Source organism: Bubalus bubalis, chromosome 9, assembly GCF_019923935.1.
Source record: "Bubalus bubalis isolate 160015118507 breed Murrah chromosome 9, NDDB_SH_1, whole genome shotgun sequence".
NCBI classification, from domain to species: domain Eukaryota; kingdom Metazoa; phylum Chordata; class Mammalia; order Artiodactyla; family Bovidae; genus Bubalus; species Bubalus bubalis.
In genome coordinates, this window is record NC_059165.1 from 17,567,440 (window position 1) to 17,588,348 (window position 20,909).

The 20,909-nt window shown below is 51.5% G+C and overlaps 1 protein-coding gene across 1 annotated transcript; it reads right to left on the reverse strand.

The window, feature by feature from the left end:
* Nucleotides 1–259: 259 nt before the first annotated feature.
* On the reverse strand, nt 260–10,085 carry NR2F1 (nuclear receptor subfamily 2 group F member 1). The gene is made up of 3 exons (XM_025292222.3): nt 9,524–10,085; nt 6,476–7,003; nt 260–1,340 (listed from the first exon to the last, which is right to left on the reverse strand). Exons 1-3 carry the CDS (start codon nt 9,987–9,989, stop codon nt 1,060–1,062), a joined length of 1,275 nt encoding a protein of 424 aa, XP_025148007.1. The 5' UTR covers nt 9,990–10,085; the 3' UTR covers nt 260–1,059.
* Nucleotides 10,086–20,909: the final 10,824 nt, after the last annotated feature.

Consider the following 20,909-nt stretch of genomic DNA (forward strand, 5'->3'; position numbering starts at 1 on the left):
CCTACAAGGCCACCGTGGCTGCTGCCCGCATCCGCACAGAAGGGTGATCTCCCTGCCCACTCTGTCCTGCGCAGAGCCTGGGCTTCCACACTTACAATCCCAAAGCAGCTCCTTGGTTTTAGGAAATATATCTAGCCAACTTGGTAATGGACCTTAAAGTTGCCCCCCTCTCCCCGCCATTCTAATAATAATTGGAGTGGAAATTAATTGGAGGGTTCTCTTGCACTGATGACATCTGTCAAGCAACCAGACACGTGGGTTTTGCTAAATTCTTTTTATTTTTTGTTTAAATTTTCACTTCGATTTTAATTCTTGAAGAACAGCCTCGACAACATATATCGCACTCATTATAAGAAGCAAAGGGTTATATCAAAAATTATTAGTATAGAATCACAGGAAATCTGGTTTGGAACCAGAAAAAAATACAAAACAGATATAGATACATAGACACAGGACAATTTTTTTTTATAATTATTTGGAAAATGTTATTTTCCCCTAATTCTTGTTTCTTTTTTTATGTGCATACGATGTTTAAATTTTACAAAAAAATGAAAATAAAGACTAGTATTTTACAAAATGAATAACAATGTCTGTGTGTGTGTGGTGTGTGTGTCTGTGTGTGTGTTTCTACATAGGATTCGGTCCACTTTCATGGGTGTTGTTTTCTGTACAGAATATATCCACATCCGTCCACAATAAATCCTGGAAGGTCCTTTAGTCTCCTTCTGTTTTATTAAAATTTTCATGGTCCTCTCTTCCCAAATTGGTTTTCTTTTTCTCACCAGACACAAGGGTCTGTTTTCTTTTCTTTCCAACGTATTCCCGGATCTGATACTAAAAAGAGTCTCTCTCTCTTTTTTTTTCCTCCAGGTTTGCAGCTTCGGTTTGCCTGTCTGCGCGGTGGGCGGCTCCTGTCGCCCCCCGGCCCTCCTCCCCGCCTTCCCGGTCCTGCCGCACCCAGCATGGGCCGCCTGGTGTCTCCGCGGCTCTGGAGTCCACGGCCCCCCGCCGGTGCTGTGAGTCTCTAGGGGCTGGGGGCAGGTGGGAAGCGCCCAAGGTCTAGGAGCACTGGATGGACATGTAAGGCCAGTTGAAGCTGCTCCCGGATAGTAACATGTCGCGGATGAGAGTTTCGATGGGGGTTTTACCTACCAAACGGACGAAGAAGAGTTGCTCGATGACCGAGGACGACACGGTGCGCAGCGAGGGCAGCCGCAGCAGCAGTTTGCCGAAGCGGCTGGGCTGGTTAGGGTACTGGCTCCTCACATATTCCTCCAGCGCGCACTGCGACTTCTCTTGGAGGCTTTCGATGTGGGCCGCATCCGACAGGCCACAGGCATCTGCCCGCGCGGCCACAGCAAGGAGAGACCAGGGGAGGGGGCACACGGTTAGGTCAGCCACCAGCAAGGTCACAAACAACACGCCATTCCATTTTTTTTTTTTTTTAAATAAGAAGCAAAGGGGGAAAAAACAAATTGGAGGAAAAAGAAAAATCCTCCCCGTGGCTCCCTACTCCTTCTTCCCTATTTCCTTCCCCCAGCCCCCAAGACCAATAAAAATATAAATCAAACCCCCACCATGCCTAGGGGAGCCAAAGAGAGGAGCGCACACTTGCAGACACACTCTCTCTAGTTCCTTTGTGTTTCCTCTTTCACCTTTGGGTTAAATAATGTACGATGCTGGAGCCATGTTTGCTATACGGAGCAACCTGGCCTCCGCCTGCAGGGGAGCATCTTTTCCGCTGTGCTCATTAAAGGAAGGACTTCTGCCCCCTTTGCCCCGGATTTTTGGGGTGTCCAGGAGCCCTGAAGAAATATGCAGCCTGGAGGCGGCTCTAAAACACTTCTTGGGAGTCCCTCTCTCAAACCCAAACGACCCCAAGCAGGAGAACCTAGATTGTGTAGTGATGAGACGCATTGGAGGAGGTAAGGAATCGTAGATTGGCAGTGCCTGCAATCAGATCAAGTCCAGGCTTTAGCAAGATAGGATTTGCGATCCACTATCTATGCAAGCAAGAAGTCTGCAGCAAATCCTTAGTGAGGGTGAACACTTCTATCGGTGCCTTAGATCAAGTAATTGAAAACTGGTCACATCTCTGTAAGCTGTATAATAATCAGAAGGAATATGGCTTAGTTACTTTAGGCTGCAGAAAGGAGACAACTTCAGCGATCAGACACAAAGCTGGGCTGGGGGCAGCTGCTGCTGCTGCTGCTTGAGAATTGGGCAGTGGGGGTTGAAGGAGGATTTGGGGAAACAGGCTTCCTGTCACAGGACTAAGAGAGAAAAATGCACTTATATGCAAGGAAACGTCTGAAAACCTGTGTGTTTAATCTCATGTCAACCAGCGGCTCTTCTTGGTCTACTAAAAATATTTTGAGACAGCAGCTTATACTGTATCAACTAATCAGAGGCAAGCCAGTGGAGGGGAAGGTGGAATCAGAGGAAGCGAAGGCTTCTTCTGCTAGTTCAAACACCCATGTTGTTTCCTGTATTAATAATAAATATTTAAAAAAAACAGGAAGATCACAGAGGAGCCCTTAGCCAGTCAGGAGGTTGACTAGAGATCAAAGGCGGAGTTTGCTAATATATAGATAGATCTGGGAAGAAATGCATGGCGATGCCCCCCCCAAAGGACTCTGTCTAATTGTGAATGGGCAAGTGTAACCCAAAGAAGACACAGAGAATGATTCAAAGCGGAACCTGTGTCTGCTGAGTTTCTTGAGCTTTATGTCTCTATTTCAAGAACTGGGACTTACAAAGCATTCTAACACCTTCATCTACAAGGCTATGGCCTTGAGCAAAAATACAAATAAAACTAGTGATAATTCAAGAACTTCTGAGGCAGGTCTCCTTTGACCCCAGATCCAGATTGGGTTCCTTTCAGATGTCTAATGACTCTAGCCAGCCATTCGGGTGCATCCACACTAGCCTGACTTGGGAAGTCAGGGAGATTTTATGGCTAGCAGGCTGGGGGCAGGAGCACTTTGGTGCTTCAGTGCTTGGAGACGGGACCCTGAGGTCTGCCCTTAGCTCTGCAGGCTAACCTGATCCTGCTCTATGACCCCTGGGCAGACTCATATTTACATATATCTTGCTTTACAGGCTTTATCTGCCCCTTATGGCACAGGATCCCACTCAGCCTTAGAGAATGCAGCATGCAAGGGACTCACTGGCACCCCAGCAGATTTTTTTTTTTTTAAAAGCCCACATGGCATCTCTTTGGATCTGTAAAATATGTATCTGATGTTTACACTTAGGGCCCCAAGCGTGCAAGGTCACTACCTGTCCCCCAGCTAGGCAACTCCCAGGGAGCTGGAAAGGCATGCCTGGGCCCTGTGTTGGCCTCCTTGTCAGAGTTCTTTCCTGCTTTGAAGGTAGGATGCCTGTAGCTGGGCCCCTGCTGCAAAGTGCCAGCCGGCCAGCACTGTGGCCTCCTCCAGGGCAGAAGCCCTAGACTGGGTCTGGCTTTGCACTCTAGATATTCATTCCTACTCCATATATTTTTGCCACAGGATTCCAACTGTGGAGTGACAGTGTGAGCTCTCAGACCAAGTAGGTGGTTGAGGCAGCAAAACTAGGTGAGCAGGGGGTGAGATCCAGTATATATTTATACTCCATGAGTTATACCCCAGATAAGAAAAGGAGGCAGAATGTGCAAAATCCATGTCTTGCTTTTTATATGGGAGTGTCAATGTAGGAACCCTCGATATTTCCTCTACAGTGTATGGAAAAGAAATTATGTAAATAAATAACCATTACCGTTCAGGCCTTCCCGGCTTAGCCTTTGTAGTGCAGAGAATGTATTTCATGTTGTGCATTCAGAAGAGTTTAGTGTTCAGGAAATATAGATGTAATCAGCTGCCATAACTAGAAATCAAAGTTATTATTGTGCTGAAAATGGATTTATTGTATTTATGTTAACTAGATGGCTCCTTTCAGGGAAAGTCTCATTTATTTGAGAGAATATTTAGGTGTATGAATTAATGAATTTTTTTTTTAAGTAAGTTCAGGTCATGACCTAGTCCTTGGATGCCGTCCAGAATATTAAGGATTAAACATACCATCCGGAGGCCAAATGTGAAAACCACCACAGGGAACCCCCGTGCCAGCTTCAAATACTTAGCCGGAGCAAACCTCGTTGGACAATATGTCTAAAACTGTCTTTTCCATCATTCAAAGTTTGCTTAAAAGTTGGATGACTTTGAGAAGGCTTCCCATGAATTCCCTTCTGGCTAGCAATCAAAACAAGTTTAGTCAAAAGTGGAAATGTGTTATATGGAGGAGGGGGGGTGAATTACTACTGACAGCTCTATTTCCATTTTCAGATAGTCTTCTTGCAATTTTCCCAACAAAATAATGTCATTGTTCACTTCTCGGCCTCCCCTGCACCTTGAAGACTTGGTTTAAGAAATGTCTTTGGGAAAACTTTTTTTAAAAAAAGGAAGACTTTTCACAGGGACATTTTAGGATGGAAAGTTGAAAGAAAAGCATGAATAATTCCACAATCTTCCCTGCAGCCTGCACGGTCCTCGCCTCTCTCTGGGAAAGGGCAGGAGATCAGAAAAGTCAAGGGGGTTCAAAGAACCTTAGGAGGGGACAAGGAAAAGGGAGGGAGACTTTGCTTGAGAAGACCTCTGTCCAGCTCCAAGTCACATTTCTGCTTCAAGACACCTCACTGGGTGAGATTTTAAAACCCCAGCTTCCCCGACACTGGCTTGCTTCCTGATTAATTTGGCTAAAGAGCTGGGTAGTGGAGAGCCAGCCAGGCCCTAGGCCTGCCAGAACTAAAGCAGCCGGGTCGCTACTTCCCAGGCTCTTTGTCACTTTTGAAAAACACGTTTCCATCAAGAAGACTTATTAAGATAAAACGCATTCAAACACCGAGGAGGCGATTCAATAAATCTTCCATTTGTTTTAAGGTTCTCACTTTATCCTCTTGCAAAGAATAACTCCCTCTCCCACTAGCAGACCTGCATTTGCACTGAAAGTAAAAGGGGGGCAGTCCAAGTCCACGGCTCAGGCCACCCTGCATACAAATGAGATGCTCTTGTCTAAATAAATTATCTGCTGTTCAGATCGATATTAATACTACATTTGCCACATTACAATATTGTGCAAATTTAAGAGTCATTTTAATACAATGTAAATACGATTCTTCACGCATGAAAGCCAGGAAATATTGATAGATTATACCACTGCTTACTGTTCAGCAAGGCCTTGGGAGAGGGGTTTTGCCATCCCTGCTCAAGAATGGTTTTAATTTGGCCTTTGGAGGTCCTGGCTCTAGGATAGATTTATTAGGATGGTTTATTTGTTCTCTGAATGGAGGAATTAAAAACAATAGCGCCAATAATGGTGGTAAAAACGGCAGCTAACTCTACTCACAGTGGGCAAGGCCGGAGACCCAGTCTGAGCAGCTCTGTTCCCCACCAGCGTCCTTTCTGGCTTTGTTTATATTTCCCCCCATTACCTGCTGTCCTGGGTGTTTATATGTTTCCCTCTTGCAGGTTACAATAATAAAAGGGGGGCAGTGTTCTCAGAGGCTCAGACGAGAGCCTTCAAAGGCTACGCTAATGCACTTTCCTGGAACTTAATTTGAACCATCTATCATAAGAGAAATTGTTAACATGCATGTTACCACTGCCTACATTTAATTTGATATTTTTAAGGCACTCTGTTAAATTTCCAACGTTCGTGCGCTTCGCATGGGCTATGAGATTTATCTCCGGGCGGGAATCCTCGCATACTTGCGGGTTCTCCGGCATTGCTTTTGTTTTTTATCTTTCTTGTTTAGATCGAATCCATTTTTTACGACCCTCAATAACCTCAGCAACTGCAAACATGAATGGTTTCCGATAAGGGAAAATCAGGCAGCCATAAAGCGGGATTATTTATGATTTATTTGCGCGGATTCTTCTCTTGCCACCTCTCCGTGTGTGTGTGTCTCACTGTGTCGGGAAACTCAGCCAGGGAGCGTGCCACGCAGAGGAGAAAGCCACGTTCCCACGTTCCCTTCCTTTCCTCTCCTCCCCCAGAAACGCCGAGCTCAGGCACACACGCGCGCACACACATCGCACACACATGCACACCGCACACACTCGCGCAGCCAGACGGATCCACGGCACCGCCTCCCCGTCACCCACCCCCACCCCCGCCCCAACTCCGACCCGGCCAGACACGCGCCCGCCGCCACCGCCGCCGCCCCGCGCGGGGCTCCAGGCCGCCGGACCGGGCCGGGCCGGGCCACCGAGCGGCCGGCAGCCGCACCGCCTCGCCTCCCGCACCGCCGCGCTCCCAAGATGGCAGCGGCGCTACCGGCCGCTTCCCTCGCGCGGGCACCGCAGGCTCCGGGCTCGGCCCGGCCTCCCGCGGACCGACGAGGGCCCGGGCCGCCCCGGGAGCCGCGGCGCGGAGCGGGGCCGGCGGGCGGGCGCTCCCGGCGCCGGCCTGGCCCTCCCAGCGGCCGCAGCCTCACCTGACGTGAACAGCACGATGGCTTTGAGGCAGCTGTACTCGGCCGAGTCGACGTGCAGCGCCTTGAGCTTCTCCACCTGCTCCTGGAAGATGCGGATGTGGTCCATGAAGGCCACGACGCGGTCGGCGGACATGGGCGAGGCGTGCAGGCCCGCGGCGGCCAGCAGCGGCGCCACGTGCAGCGGCATGGAGCACTGGGCTGCGTTGAGCACGAACAGCTCGCTCCAGGTCAGGCGGAGCAGGGACACCTGGTCGGTGATCTGCAGATCCGGGAAGAAGGGGATGTTGCGGGCCCACTCGACGGCGCTGAAGAGCAGGCGCGCGGCCAGCTCGCAGATGTTCTCGATGCCCATGATGTTGTTGGGCTGCATGCACTGGCTGCCGTAACGCGACGTGGGGTAGGGCTCCGCGCGCAGCAGCAGCGAGATGTAGCCGGACAGGTAGCAGTGGCCGTTGAGGGGGTCCCCGTTGGTGAGTGCGTACTGGCCTGGATTGGGTTGAGTGGGAGGCATTCTTCCTCGCTGAACCGCTGACAAAAAGAAAGAGAGAAAAGAGGCAATGTGCATCCAGGGGGCTTGCGAACAGCCCGGGCCGCCCCGCAGCGCACCGACACAATGCGGAGGCTGGTCTCCGCGGCCACCAGCGCCGAGCATCTTCCTTGGCGCTGGCCTTCACTCCCGGCCCACACCCGGAGGAAGACGGCGTGGGGGTGAAGCCCTCCAGCTCCGTGGCTCGGTCCGCCCGGCCATCTCGGGCGCTCTTGTCCACCCCAGACCCAGGCAGAACTAGGCCTGAGTTAAGGGCTTCCCCGCTCCAGCCCAGCCTGACCGAGAAAGTGCACCCCAACCCCTCGTCCACCACCAGGTCACACGCAGATTAATGACATCCCACTCACCCCTCCAGAAGGAACCCAATCAGGGTAAAACAAAAACAAAAACAAAAACCAGGCGAAACCAGAGAAAAGGTTGTGGTTCTAGGCACATGCCTAGCTGCCTCTTCATTTGCAAGCAAGCAGGTTTTGTTCAAAACATTTCCATATTCTCTAAAAATGCTATGGAATTATCCTTAAAACAGACAGAAGTTACATACCCTACTCACCACTTACAACTTTGGAATAGCAAACTAGTATCCTGCACCCCTCCCCTATCCCCTCCTCCCCACCACCCCACACAAAGTTCTCACTGTTAAAAGCAACAGAAAATTGAAAAAAAAAAAAATCAAGAAAGAAGTTGAACTTACAGTAGCCAAACATTATTGAAAAAAGTGGAAAATATAATTAATGTCTGTCCTGTGAGGTACCACAGCACCCTGCAGCCAGCTTTTGCCCAGTGAATGCACGAGCTTGCAACTGCAAAAACACTGGATTCATTAACCATCTGAATGCAGAACGTAAGCATGCTTTGAGTTCTTAAAGCTGACCAAAGTTTTTTTTATGTATATGTTTTACTTCAACAGTGCCAGCGTTTTAAATTGCCATGTAAACAAAGACAACTTTAGGAAAAGTTAGGGCTACTGAACTCTCCCCCCCCACACACACAACAAATTAATATAGATATGTCCATGTAGACGTAGCTTTCTTAATTCAGGTTGTACACTGTTTTCTTAAGTTTGCACTGATTCTCATTTTAATGCAAGCCTCAATGCAATTTAAACTCTTAAAACATAACTGGCTAGAATACTTTTTTCTAATTATAGTTTTGAACTTGGCAGTTATTTTTCAATTAAATGAGAGTACAATTCAAAGTTTTTTTTTTTTTTTTTCTTCAGATGCCTATAAAATCTCCCTGGAGCTAGAAATGAAGTCGTCATATTTGCCTGCTCCTTGAGATCTGAAGAAATTCAATTTCTTTTCTTGTGGCATATAAAATATAATTTTAAAGTCAATTACAAGAAGAAGTAATCTGCATTCTGCAAAATTGACTGGTTTGCTAATTTGACTATAAGACATCTTTAATGATTGTCAGGAGATAAACTTTAACTGTAAATGGCTAGATATATTTATAAGAAAAGTGCTGCATTTCTTGCCACATGAACATGAAGCATATCTAAATACAACATCAAAAGTTGTGTTAAAAGAAACCAAAGCCATACAACACAGGGATTAAATGATGTCGAAGCTCATGCCAGCTGCAGTCTATGCATTATAGCCAAATCAGAAGGATCGGTAAATGCCGTTGTAAATTGTAATTTGTATGCAGTATTTAAACAGAGGGTGGAGTTTGATGAAGAAATAAAACGAGTATCATGCTTTAAAAAAAAATGACACGACTATGAAAGCACGGTTCAGTCACAAACTTTCCTTTGAAAGTAGAGGGGTGAAAACAAGGCCACAGCTCTGGAGGAGGCGGCCCCAGCTCGGTGGAGAGGAGAGGGAACCAGTGAACAGGCCAGAAGCCCCCCCCTCGCCCCCCTTCCCTCCTAATTAGACCTACAAGTGCAATAAATCTCACTCCTCTTTTTCCAAGCTAAGCTTCCAAAAGGATGATGCAGTCAGGGATCTATGGTTCAGAATCCTCCAGTCTCCTCCAGCCCTCCCCCATCTCAAATAAAGGGCAATGAAGACGTGGAGAGGGGAATGAAAAAGAACAAAAACACAAAAACCACAGAAACCGAGTTTTCTGGGGGCAATAAGCAGCCCTCCCCCCAAGTTCATGCCAGCACAGCTCCAAGCATCCTCACGCACACGCGGGAAAGAGACACACACCGAGCACATCCAAGACAGAGGGAGGGGATTTTCCAGCACAGCTCACGATCCTAGGGGCACCGTCCCGAGCAGGCAGCGGGCGGGGTGGAGAAGCCGGGGAGACGAGCGCAGGCCGGGAGGGGGAGACAGCGGCAGCGAGCTGGGGTGGGGGTAGGGGGTGGGGTGGGGGAGACGAGACGCCGGGGGAGGAAGGCAGCGGGGATGGGGGGAGCTGGGACGGGCCGGGACCGCAGGAGCCCCAGCCCCAGACAGCAGCCACCCCCGCGAGAGAGGGAGAGAGAGAGAGAAAGAGGGCCGGGGAGGCGGGCGAAGCTCCGGGAGAAAAAGCACGGAAGAAATATTCACCTTCCCGCCTCATGCCCACTTTCAGGCACTTCTTGAGGCGGCAGTATTGGCACTGGTTGCGGTGGTGCTGGTCGATGGGACAGTTCCTGTTGGCACGGCATGTGTAAGTTAAGTTCCTGCGGACGCTCCTCTTGAAGAAACTTTTGCAGCCCTCGCAGGTGAATTGGCCGTAGTGCTTGCCGCTCGACTTGTCCCCGCACACCACGCACTCGATGTGCTGCTGGCTCTGGCCCGAGCCGGGCGGGCCCTGGCCCTTGTCCCCTGCCGTGCCGGGGGTGGCGGGTGCTCCGGGCTGGCCCGGGGTCTGCGGCGTGTGCGGCGCGCCCGAGCCCGCCTGCTGCTGCTGCTGCTCGCCGGCGCCGCCGCCGCCGCCGCGGGCCGCCTGCGCTGCGGGGTTGGGGCCGCCGGGGTTGCCCCCGGCCACGTCGTCCTGCGGATCTCGCCAGCTGCTAACTACCATTGCCATATCTTTGGGCCCGGGGAGCGCTGGGGGGGAGCCGAGCTGCTCGCCGAGGGCCGCGGGGCGCGCGGGCGCGCTGGGAGGGGAAGGGGAAGGGGAAGGGGGGGGGGGGCGGGGGCGGGGGGCCCGCCCGGCGCCCCGGGGTCGCGGGAGCCGAGCCCGAGCTGGGCACCGGCTGCTGCCTCCGCCGCCGCCGCCGCCGCCGCCGCCGCCGCTACTGCCTCGGCCGCCCCGCTGCTGCTGCTGCGCGCCCGCCCGCCCTGCTGGCGTTTTGTTGTGGTTCCTGCTGTTTTCTTTCTCTCTTTTTGCAGCCCCCCCAGGCTCTCAGGCTCCCCCCCCAACACCCCTGCTCCCCTCGCCCGCTCCCCCCCGCGCTCCGATCTTGGGGGGGCCCGCTCTCCTTCCCCCCCTCCCCACCCCCCCCCAGCGAGCAAGCTCCCTTCTCTCGCTTTTTTCTTCTTCCCCCAAGTTGCAAAATCAGAAATGGCACAGGCGGCAGCCGGGAGCGGCGCGGGGCGCAGCGCCGGGGGCGGCGGGCATGGGCCACGGCGCGCGCACACACTCACCCTCCGCCTTGCCCGCACCCCCGCGCACACACACACACGCACACACACTCGCACACACACTCGCTCACCCTCGCCGGGCGCCCGCCCGCCCGCCGGCCGGCCGGCCGCTCGGGCTACGCGCTGCGCGCCTGCAGAGCAGACATAGAGGAAGCCGGCGAGGGCGGCGGCGGCGGCGGCGGCGGCGAAGGAGGAGGTCGCGGCCGCAGGCGCCTCTGGAGCCGCTGTCTCAGCTGCAGCGGCGAGCGCCGCTGGAGGAGCCGGGGCCCGGGCCGGAGTCCGAGCTGGAGCCGGGGCCGCAGTCGGAGCGCGAGCCGGGGATCGGGGCTGCCCGCGCCGCCGCCGCCGCCGCCGCCGCCGCTGTCCCGGCGGGAGCCCTCGCTGGGCTCGGGATTGAGGGGAGCGCGGTGAGCCCGAGCCGGGCGCGAGGCGAGGCGGCCGGCGGCGATCAGGGCGCGCTGGTGTCGGGCGGCCAGGTCCAGGGCCGGACGCAGCCAGCCATTCAGGAAGGCAGCGCTGGAGAGCGGGAGGCAGCCAGCGAGGAGGATCACACACTTTGCTCTTTTTGTTGTACCGGTGGCGCCGGGCTCTCGCTGCCTTCTTCTTTCGGGAGGTGACGGAGGGGGAGAAAAACACGAAATAATTCACGCCGGCGACGAATTCACAGCGGAACAGAAAAAATCAAAATCAGAAGAAAAAGAATTGCGGGGAAAAAAAAAAAAGCGAGAGAGACATCCAAAGTAGGTCGAATAAATAATCCTCTTCTTTTCCTCTTTCTTGCTCCTTCTTCTGCTTCTTCTGCTATAACACACAGAGCTAGTTAAAAAAACCCTGGAGATCGCCCAAAAATGTTCTTTTTTTAGTATTTTAAATAAGTGCTCTTCAGCCGGGAACCAACACCCTCCCTCCAAAAAAAAATCATATATGTATAAAATAACGATAAGAAGAATACGAAGGGGGTGCCTCCTCCTCCTCTCTCTCTCTCTTTTTTTTTTAAGTTTAGCCCTCACTCTTCTGCAGGAATGGAGTAAAAGAGACAAGGAGGAGGGAGAAAAAGGAGAGAAAGAAGAATACGGGGAACAACTAATATGTAAGAAAAGAGAAAGGGGAGAGAGGAGAGAGAAAGAGAGATTGAGAGAGAGAGAGAGAGGCGGAGGAGAGAGAGAGAGAGAGGAGAAAGAGAGAGAGAGAGAGAGAGACCCCAAAATTGAATGCGTTTAAACGGGAGGACTCGCAGAGCAGTGTTTCCGAAAGGGGGATCTGTGCGAATGTCTGTATATAGTGAACTTTGACACTACTATTGAAACTGACACGTTTCTATGGAGATCGCTGCCTTATATGGAGCTCGTGTCAAGGAGCCAAGAGAAGGGCTGCTGGCAACTGATAATCAAAGGCGACTGACTGGTCAGAGCCCTGAATCGGGGGGAGAGAAAATGGGAGGCTAAGGTTAGCCAAGCCTCCCGCACGCCATTGGTTGGAGAGCCCCTCCCCCCTCCTCTTTTTCTTTCTTTCTTTTTTTTTTTTCTTTCCCCTCCCGCTCAGCTACCTACTGACGGGGATGGAGAGGGGAGGAGGAAAGAAAGTGGGGGGGGGGGGGGCCCGGTTGTGTGCTTCTGACAAGCGCAATTTACATTGAGATCGCCCTGCGCTGCTATTTACTCTGAGACCTGATTAGTATGGGTCGTCTATGGTCACACACACACACACATACACACGCACACGCACACATACACCAACACCAGAGGGGGAAGGGACGGCGAGGGGAAGAATGCCTTCCAATGGGTAAAAAAGAGAATCAGGCATTATTTTGTTTTCATCTGAAAAGTTTTTAAATTTAGCTTTTATGAGCATGAACACGATCATTGGAAATGTTAGGAAAATTTTAAATGGGAATTAAAACTCTTACCGTTCTAACGAGTCCTGAAATATATTCTGGGTTTGTATTGTTTTGTTTTTTCACATACAAGCACAGCCCTAGAGTAGATTCTGCTCATTTTATAGTCCTTTAAGAAACAAAGTAGGGACTTGCTGTTTTCCGCACCCCCCCCCCCACCTCGGTCCAACGTATATTTTGGTTTTAAAATGAAAGGTTCAATTACGACAAAACGCACTCCTGGAATTAGCAGAAATCGCCCCCCAAATCAGTCCGAATCAATGGTTCCTCTTCATCCCAAAGGTGATTTTTAAAATAAACTCCCCCCCCCCGATTTTTCCTCCTTTTTTTCCTTCCCCTTTTTGATATCCTCAGGCTGATCTAACCTCCAAAGAACGCTCCAATAATTGTTAATAAAAGAGTAGTAAGTTCTTCTATTGCTGCAGGGTGGGGGGCCGGTCAGTGCGGGCCGAGTCCGAGTCCCAGGAAAAGGGGGAAAGGGGTGAGAGAGAAGAGATGCGGATGGGGATGGGAGGTGGGGAGGAGGAAGGTGGTGGGGAGGAAGAGAGGGAAGAAAGGACGGGGGGGAGAGAGAGGGGAGTAGGGAGGGGGCAGAGAGAGAGACAGACAGAGAGGGAAAGAGACGGGAGAGACCCCCGGTTCCCAAAGGCGATTGGTCGCCGGAGGAGGCCCAGGCGGGAGGAGCGGGTCCCGCCGCGAGGCCTGCAGGAATCGCTGGCTCCGGCTGCCACCTAGCGGACGGGAGCCGCGTCCCGGAGACGCGCGGTCGGGTCTCCTCCTCCTCCCCGCCTCCTCCTCCCGACACGCAGCCCTGTGCCTTTTCTGCAAACCAAGACACAGCACTTTGAAAATTCTTTCAATGGATTTTTTTTTCCCTCCTCCTTCTTCCTTGAAAGATCGTACTGAGGGAAAATGATACTTCTATTAGTTACATATTCTCCAATCGCACACTCGCATCTTTCCCCCCCACCCCACCACCTCCTCGTTCTGCGATCGCTCCCCTAGGCAGGCTCAGGCGGGCGCGCAGCGGCGCCGAGTGACAAAGCCGCCGCCCGCAGCCGCCTGGCGGTGCGGAGCTGCGCGCCTGCCCGCCGCCCCTCGACTCCGGAGAGCGTCAAAGTTTGTCTCAGCTCCAGCACCCCCGAGCCTCCACACGCCCTCAGGTGAAGGTGGGAGTAAAAAAAAAAGGCCACGCTGTTATTGCCGGAGGTAGGGTTTGTGTGTTTTAATACTCGTTCTCCCTTTAAATGTCATCAGGGAGGGGGTTTGGGGGAAGCGCTGTGCCTTCGGGGTGCGTTTTGCGCTTCCCGGTCTCCAGTCCTACTGAGAGTCAGGAACCCGGCGACCGCTTAGTGACGAGCGACGACGCGGAAGAGCAGAATAAAGGCTTTTCCGTATCTTGCCCCCCGCCCCCGCCGCCCCGCAGCCCCTCCAGTTCGAATAATGAAGGGACACAGTCCATGCACTCTGCAAGCAGCCGCCCCATTGTACGCTGCAGGGGAGGCGACGGGGGCCGGCGAGGGCTCCTTGCCCTTTCTCGTCTCCCCAAATAATCGCGCCGAAGTCTCCTGGTCATTTAAAAGGTGAAACGAGAACACGATTAAAAGAACAAAAAAAAAAAAAAAAAAGAAGGAAGGAAAGAGAAAAAAAGAAGGAAGCAAAAGAATGAGTTTTCTCATATGAATTCTAAATGTTCCTAGAGTACAAAGGCAGGCAGTCGAGGGCAGAGGAAGCAGGCAGAGAGAGAGGGATACCGGGAGAAGGAAAAGAGAACTTGGAGAGAGACGGAGCGAGTGCAAGAGGCAGCGCGAAGCAAGCGCCAGGGAACCCGAGGTTCCCCCCGCCAGGACGCCCGGCTCTCGGGCCCGGCCGCCCTCGGACCCTGGACCGGAAGTCTTAGGCTCCAGAAGCCAGAGCCGGCCCATCTCTGCCCCACCAGGCAAGTAACGCGATGATTATCGTTTCTTTTGAACTCGGGGTGGTTGTTGCAACGCGGACAGGCCGGGAGGCAGCGATTGCTCGCACGGGTTCCGCAGGCCAGGGGGCGGAGGGGGGGGTGCCCTCGGTCTAGCCAGCCCGGGAGGGTCGAGAAGAACTTTCCGCAGGGGGGCCTGCTCCGGAGCCGCCCTCCCCCCGGCCTCTGTCCCGCGGCGGAGTGGAGAACAGGGATCGCGGCCCGCGGCGCCGCCCTGGAGCTGAGGATTGCGCCCCACCGAGCCTCGGTCCATATTCAAAACTGATTGCCCCCCCATCCCCATTCGCCAGCCTCCTCCCCCACCGGCGGGAACAGGCTGCGGAGCTTCCAGCCTGGAGGGGGGGGCGGGCGGAGGGTCCGCAGGTTGGGCAATCCGCGCCGCCGCCCCTCAACACCCCCACAACTCCCCTTGGCGGGTGCCAAGCCGGAGCCGCGGTGGAGTTGGCGCGTAGCCCGCGCCTTGCCCGGCTGCAGCCAGGCCCGGGTGAGCTCGGCTTCCGCTGCCCACCTGCGGACGCCGTTTGCAACGGGATCCCCCTAATGTAATGCGATCGATGGCTGCCTGTTTGATGTGGGTGAGAGCGTCAGCGGATTAAAAGGGACCCGCAAGCCGCTCTGCCCAGCGGAGAACCCGCGGCGGCGGCGGCGAGAAAGCCCGAGATCTGCAGCCAGCTCAGCAACCCGGGGACCGGGCCAGTGCCGGAGGCGGGGGCGGGGAGGGGTCACTTCCCCCAGGGGTGAGGACTGAGCCCGAGTGCATGAAAGGAAGAGCCGCAATTAAAACCGACCAGCGAGCTCTCCTCCGCGCAGGGCAGGGGCGCGCGTTTGCGTCAGAGGGCGCGCGGGGCGGGCGCGAGGGGCGGGGGGAGCCGACGCCGGGGGCCGCGCCCGAGGGCTGGGTGGGCGCGGGAAGGAGCCCGCGGAGCTGCCTTGGCCTTCCCTTGGCCGGGCGGGCTAGGGGCTAAGGCGGGGCCAGAGGACGAGCGGCGGCTCCCCGAGAGCCGTGGGGGCCCACTCACCCTCTCTAAGGGGCTTCTTCCTGCCGGCCCCCCTACCCTGAGCTTCCAGACTTGGAAGAGGCCCAGGGGGATCAGGCGTGCCCCCGGGGGGCTGGGAAAGAAGTGGAGACCTCGAGCGGCTTCAGGCGAAGCCTCCTGCTTCTCCGGAAGGAAGGGAGGGAGGGGTGCGCCCCCCCTCCCCCGCCCCGGCCTCAGTTACGGAAAGGGGGTCGGGCGGCTGTTGGAGATGGTGCTCTGAGCCGTGGAAACCCTCGGGTTTTCAAAGCAGGGGGACAGATCCCGCTCCTGCAAGGCATATGCGCCAACTTGTCGTGAGAGGGGGCAAGAAGAAACCGAAGCTTTTCGAGAAGAGGCGCTTTCCCCTTCTTGGACTCTAGAAGTCCGAGACTTCTCCCCCTCTTGGACTCCAGCCTAAGCGGCACTCTAGGCTCAGTTTCTCTTCTGGATCCTGTCGTTCTCCTATCGCCTTTGCGCGCCGGCAGAGCGCCTCCACTCGGGCTCAACACCCCACCCCCAGCTCAGGTTCTAGGGGAGCTTAGGCTTTGTCTCTGCGAGGCTGTAGTTTGTTCCTAGTTCAATTTGGCACTCTGGTCCTGAGGCTGGATGCGCCCCACACTCAACCAGGAGATAATGGTATCTGTTGTTGGGGAGGGCACTTAAGAGAAAGTGATCATATTTTGCGGGAGCAGGTAGGTCCTCAAAGTGTGAAAAATCCACCCACGGGATTTTCAGACATGCTCAGCTGCAAGGGCAGAAAAACATTTGGAATTTGCGTCTTTCTTCCACTCAGGCTCTTTCCCAGGTCTCTGTCCCTCCGTTCTCCACCAAGGCCTTGTTTGGGGAGGGGGGGGGGGCACTCTAACTTGAGCCTCAGCGTGTGGACTTGGCTCCTGGATCCAGACCCACTGTGGCCCTTGTCTCAGCACCCTCCTTGAGACTGCCAGCGTCGTGGCCATATATAGTCAGCCCTCTCCCAGGTCTCCCTTCTAAAGTCATCCTCTGTCCTCCTAGTCCTCATGGTCTAGTTCAATGCACAGTCTCCGTGTGTCTCCCCAAGGGACATGAGAAGGTACTCTCCGTTTGGGGAGAGAAATCAGGCTTATTAATACCTCTTGTGGATTGGCAGCATCAGAGCTCAGCCTTATTCACTTTTTAAACACCTTCCACACAACACTTGCTCTCTTTTAGTGTAACAGCCAATAAACAGTTGTGACCTGGTGGGAGAAGGAAAGACGCAGTGGCTTCACATACAGCGTGACTTGCATTCCAGGCCCCAGAGTCCAGATCCACACAGACTTTCTAGTTGATGAACAACCCCCCTCCCCACTATCTTTCTTTCCACTAAGGCTGGAATCATTCTTCACTAATCCTGTGACCTCTTTGATATTGGTATTTTGCTTTCGCAAACTCAATGGATCGTTTGTTTTGGTTTTTTGGTAAATCATACTGAAAAAAAAAAAGGTGGCCTTGTAAAAACCTTTTCTCAATCTAGTTCAAGAGCCCCTACAAATGACCAGATATGTGTAGAAAATTCTCTCCTGTATGTGTTCCCTATCCCCTAAATCGTTACAAATGGTACTCTTCTGTTTTGAGAAACCATAGAACAGCAATGACCCCATTTTATCAGGCCCATCTGGAGAAATGAACATGCCTGCAATTGTTGGGAGGAAGGTCAGTTCTTCTGATCTTACTGCAGACCTTTCCCAAAGAGCTGATTTTAAAGGTGCCGAATCAATTAGTCTCCCTTGATATGAGATTAAGGCTGTGAAAAATGAAGTTGAAAAAGATGTATTTAAAATGATCTTGCATAGGTCTTTTGAAGAAAAGGATGAAGAGAGGCATAGTAATGCCTGCCTAATGTTTTGTGATTGTTTTAAAAACAAAATCCCAAACAAACAAACAAACAAAAGCCTTGCCTATGTCAGAAACCACCCCCCTCTTGCAAGACTGAACTCAGTCTGTATTGTGGCTGCCCAGCTGTAAAAAGGTCTGCCTTTGTCAATGTGAAAACAAGGGTGGAAAGGCCAAGTTGGGAGTCAGACTTCTGATGGACTGCCTGCTCTCAGCCTGCCTCTGTAGTTGAACCAGGGATCCAGCAGGCTTCTGTACTCACTAGCACGCTGGTAATGTCCGGGTACTACTTCTTGGTCACCTTTGGGCCGAAATGCCCAGACAAAAGTGCTTTACCTTAAAAAGCAGTTTAGTTTTCTATCACAAACTGGCCAGTTAAAGCCTGTGTTTTGGAAAAGAGACATAAGGGAAGCACTTCCCATTTTTTTGCTTGGGCCCCCAGTTAAAGGGCCCAGGAGTAGCCTCAGGAAAATGGCAGGAGAGCAAGTGTTGACCTTTGGATGCAAATCAAGCCTTTTGTAGGAGGAAATGTGACAACAGTTTCTAGCACTCCCAGCGCCAGTGAAGCCAGGGACAAATATTTACTTTTTGTAAAAATCAAGCCTTAGCTATGTGAATGCATTTATGCAAAAATTAAGAACTGGAGACTTAGTGTTAGGAAATATATTTCTTTATTTTAAATGTCCGGCTTGAGTGAAGAAGAACTGTGTGGCTCTTCTTCCTAGGGAAAATGACTTGGCTTTGGAAGAAAAGTTCAAGTTTGAAATAAGTTTGAAACTTCTTAGAGTACATTGGCAACACAATTAACTACACTCTGTAATACCTTCTCTTAATAGTTACCTGTCAGAGCACCTATTTCTTTTACTCCAGGATTAGCCCATCAGAAGTAGATCTGAGTTGGACATTCACTGATTAAAAGCTGCTGGAATATGTTTAGATCTTCAATGCCACTTTCTTCACCGCCTATAAAGTAAACCAAAGTAGTGGAAAAGTATTGGCTCCCAGAGCCAGCAGATCTGTCGGTAACTAAGGTCATGCTGCAATCCTGTTTTACCCATCAGAAGTTTGATGTAAATAAAAACCTAATATTTCTCTCTAAACTGTCAGTGGAAAGATATGTTTATTACAGTGTCCTCCATTAGTGGGGGAGAGGGGCTTTAGGTAAAGTTCAAATGAAAAAGCAACGAGCATAGTACACCACTGATACAAACCACATGGAGCAGTAAATAATTATGCCCTGTTTTGCTGTGTGTATTTTATTTACCCACTTCAGAGGTGGATAATAAACCTAGCCCATCTGTGGGAGGAGTTAATAAAGTATTCCCAATGCGTGATCTAACAAACTTGGTGATAGTTCTATGTTTTATTGTTAACCATTTGCGTGAAATCTTCTGAAGCTGAAAAGAGAAAGGACAGGGCTTTTGTGTTGGTTGATCCTTGGCTATTCTAGGGCTCAGGTTGGTGTGAAAGGGACGAGGAGGTCACTTGAAATCTCCTTTTATCTACTCTTATTTTCTCTCTGGATCAGCAACTTTGAATAGACATCATCTAATCGCACTTAATGGAAAGAAACTATGGGGAGCAATGAAAATGCCTTTACTCCAGGAGTGAATCCATGTGTGTGGACAGCTAGCTGAGCTTGCACAGGACTACATCTCTGTACACATGTGCTTAGAGATTTTTGGGGGTGTAAGGATGTATATGTAAATGTGTCCCATACATTCTGGGTTTGGGTGGGGTTTTTTTTGCCCTTACACATAAGTATGCATACACATAAGTATGCATACACACATTAGGATTCTCTACCAAGTCCAGGTGATAGTGTCAGCTTATTCTTTTTTCAGCTCCCCCCACCCCACTCTCTAGGATGTCATATTTAAGTCCTGAATAAAAAAGCAAGTAATTGAGAACACGATGAGCAGTCTTTTAGTGAAGACATCTTATTTCCTTTCCACTTTCAACTGGAAGCCACATTGACGGGAGAATTTCTCTTTAGAGGGTACAGAGTGTATGACAGGTGGGAAGTGATGGGGTAAGATGAGACCATTACTTTCGATTTCTCCCCAGTAATTTTTTTTTTTTTTGGTTTTTATTGGAATTAAATTGGCTAAAACAAAAATAACTGGAAAACAAGAGCCTGACATTAGGCAGTTTAAAAGTTTGCTTTTTTTTTTTTGCTATAGATATTTCCAAATCTTTCAAGCTGAATAACTGATTATAATTTGTTCTGAAATGAGAACTGTTATAGTAAGTCTCACATGTTGACTACAATACTATTTGAATTGTCTTCTTAGCCATTGTTACATGTCCTTCATAAAGGAGAAACAGTCTCAGGTTGTTAGGTATGAATGGCTATCAAGAAAAGGACATTTGATTTCTAGGGCTGAAGGCACTGGGCTTTACTTCCTAAGAAACTGTTCTGCCCCCCCCCCCCCCCCATCCCATATTCTTCTAAGTAAAATTCGCATTGCTCTCAGAATGTAAATTCCTTTAAGGGAATACTCGGTTACCAGGGCTACAAGTTCCCATCTAGCCTGGCAGCCTCCCCGCCCCCTGCTCCAGACTGCAGAGGCCCTTGGCTGTCACAGCTGGGACCTTGGGCCCCCTCCCCTAACACCCCAGCCTAGCGGAGATCGCAGTTCCAAAGTTCGAGCTTGGGTGGGAGAGGATTAATCCCTCTTTAACTCCTCTTCCTCCCGCCCTCAGTTCTGAACTCCAACGGATCGTTTCCTGGGGTTTCCTGGTGAATAGGAGCGTAGGAGCTGCCCTGTCCAATAAAGATTAAATTAAGTAGAAGAATCCCAGCCGCTGGATATTTGGAAGCTCCGGTGGGGCGTCAAACCGACGTTTAACACATTTTTTCCACTCACTGTGCACAAATCTTGGACCTGTTGGGCTTAACTTTAGAAAGGAAAAAGAAAAAAGGTAAGCAAAGTACGAAAGAGAGAAAGGAAAAAGAAAAAGCAAAGAAAGGAATTCATGTAAACCCACCAGCTTCAAGGGGACTTTGCACTCAGAGAGTGCAAAAGCAGGCAAAAGCAGGGCTTTCTAGTCTGCCTGACCTTTCTAGTCTTTTCTTTCACCAACCGCTCTGAGAATTGAAAGAATTGAAAGATCCCTCTCCCCCGACCTGGAAGAGGGCTCGGGGTTTTGCTGTTTTGGAGTCTGAGTCTACTTTTATCCTTTAGGGACAGTTAGGTGGCCCAGGGTCACAGCTTCGTGTGCAGCAGGAAAGGTGTGCCCGCAGAACGCAGTCACCTCCTCTATGCTGATTTTTTTTTTTTTTTTAGCACTCAGCTTTTGGTAGCACAAACTGAGAACTGAGCAGTTTCTTTCAGTTACTGCCCAGCAGAAGAAACAATGGCTTTCTCTGTCGGCGGCAGCGCTTAGTGCGCTGGACACTGACCTTGAAGCTGAGGCCCGGCCAGGCGCTTCCTCCCCTGGGAACCATCCTGACTCCCCAAACACCGGCCTCACTCCCACCTGCTCTTCTAGACCCAGTGCGAAGTCTGGTGGGGGCAAAAGGCAAGTCCCTTCGTAGCAATAGTTCGTCCGTGCAAATACAACACTGAATAAATTAACCTCAAACCAGCTAGTTGGGGTGTAGTAGTTTAGCAGGACTAA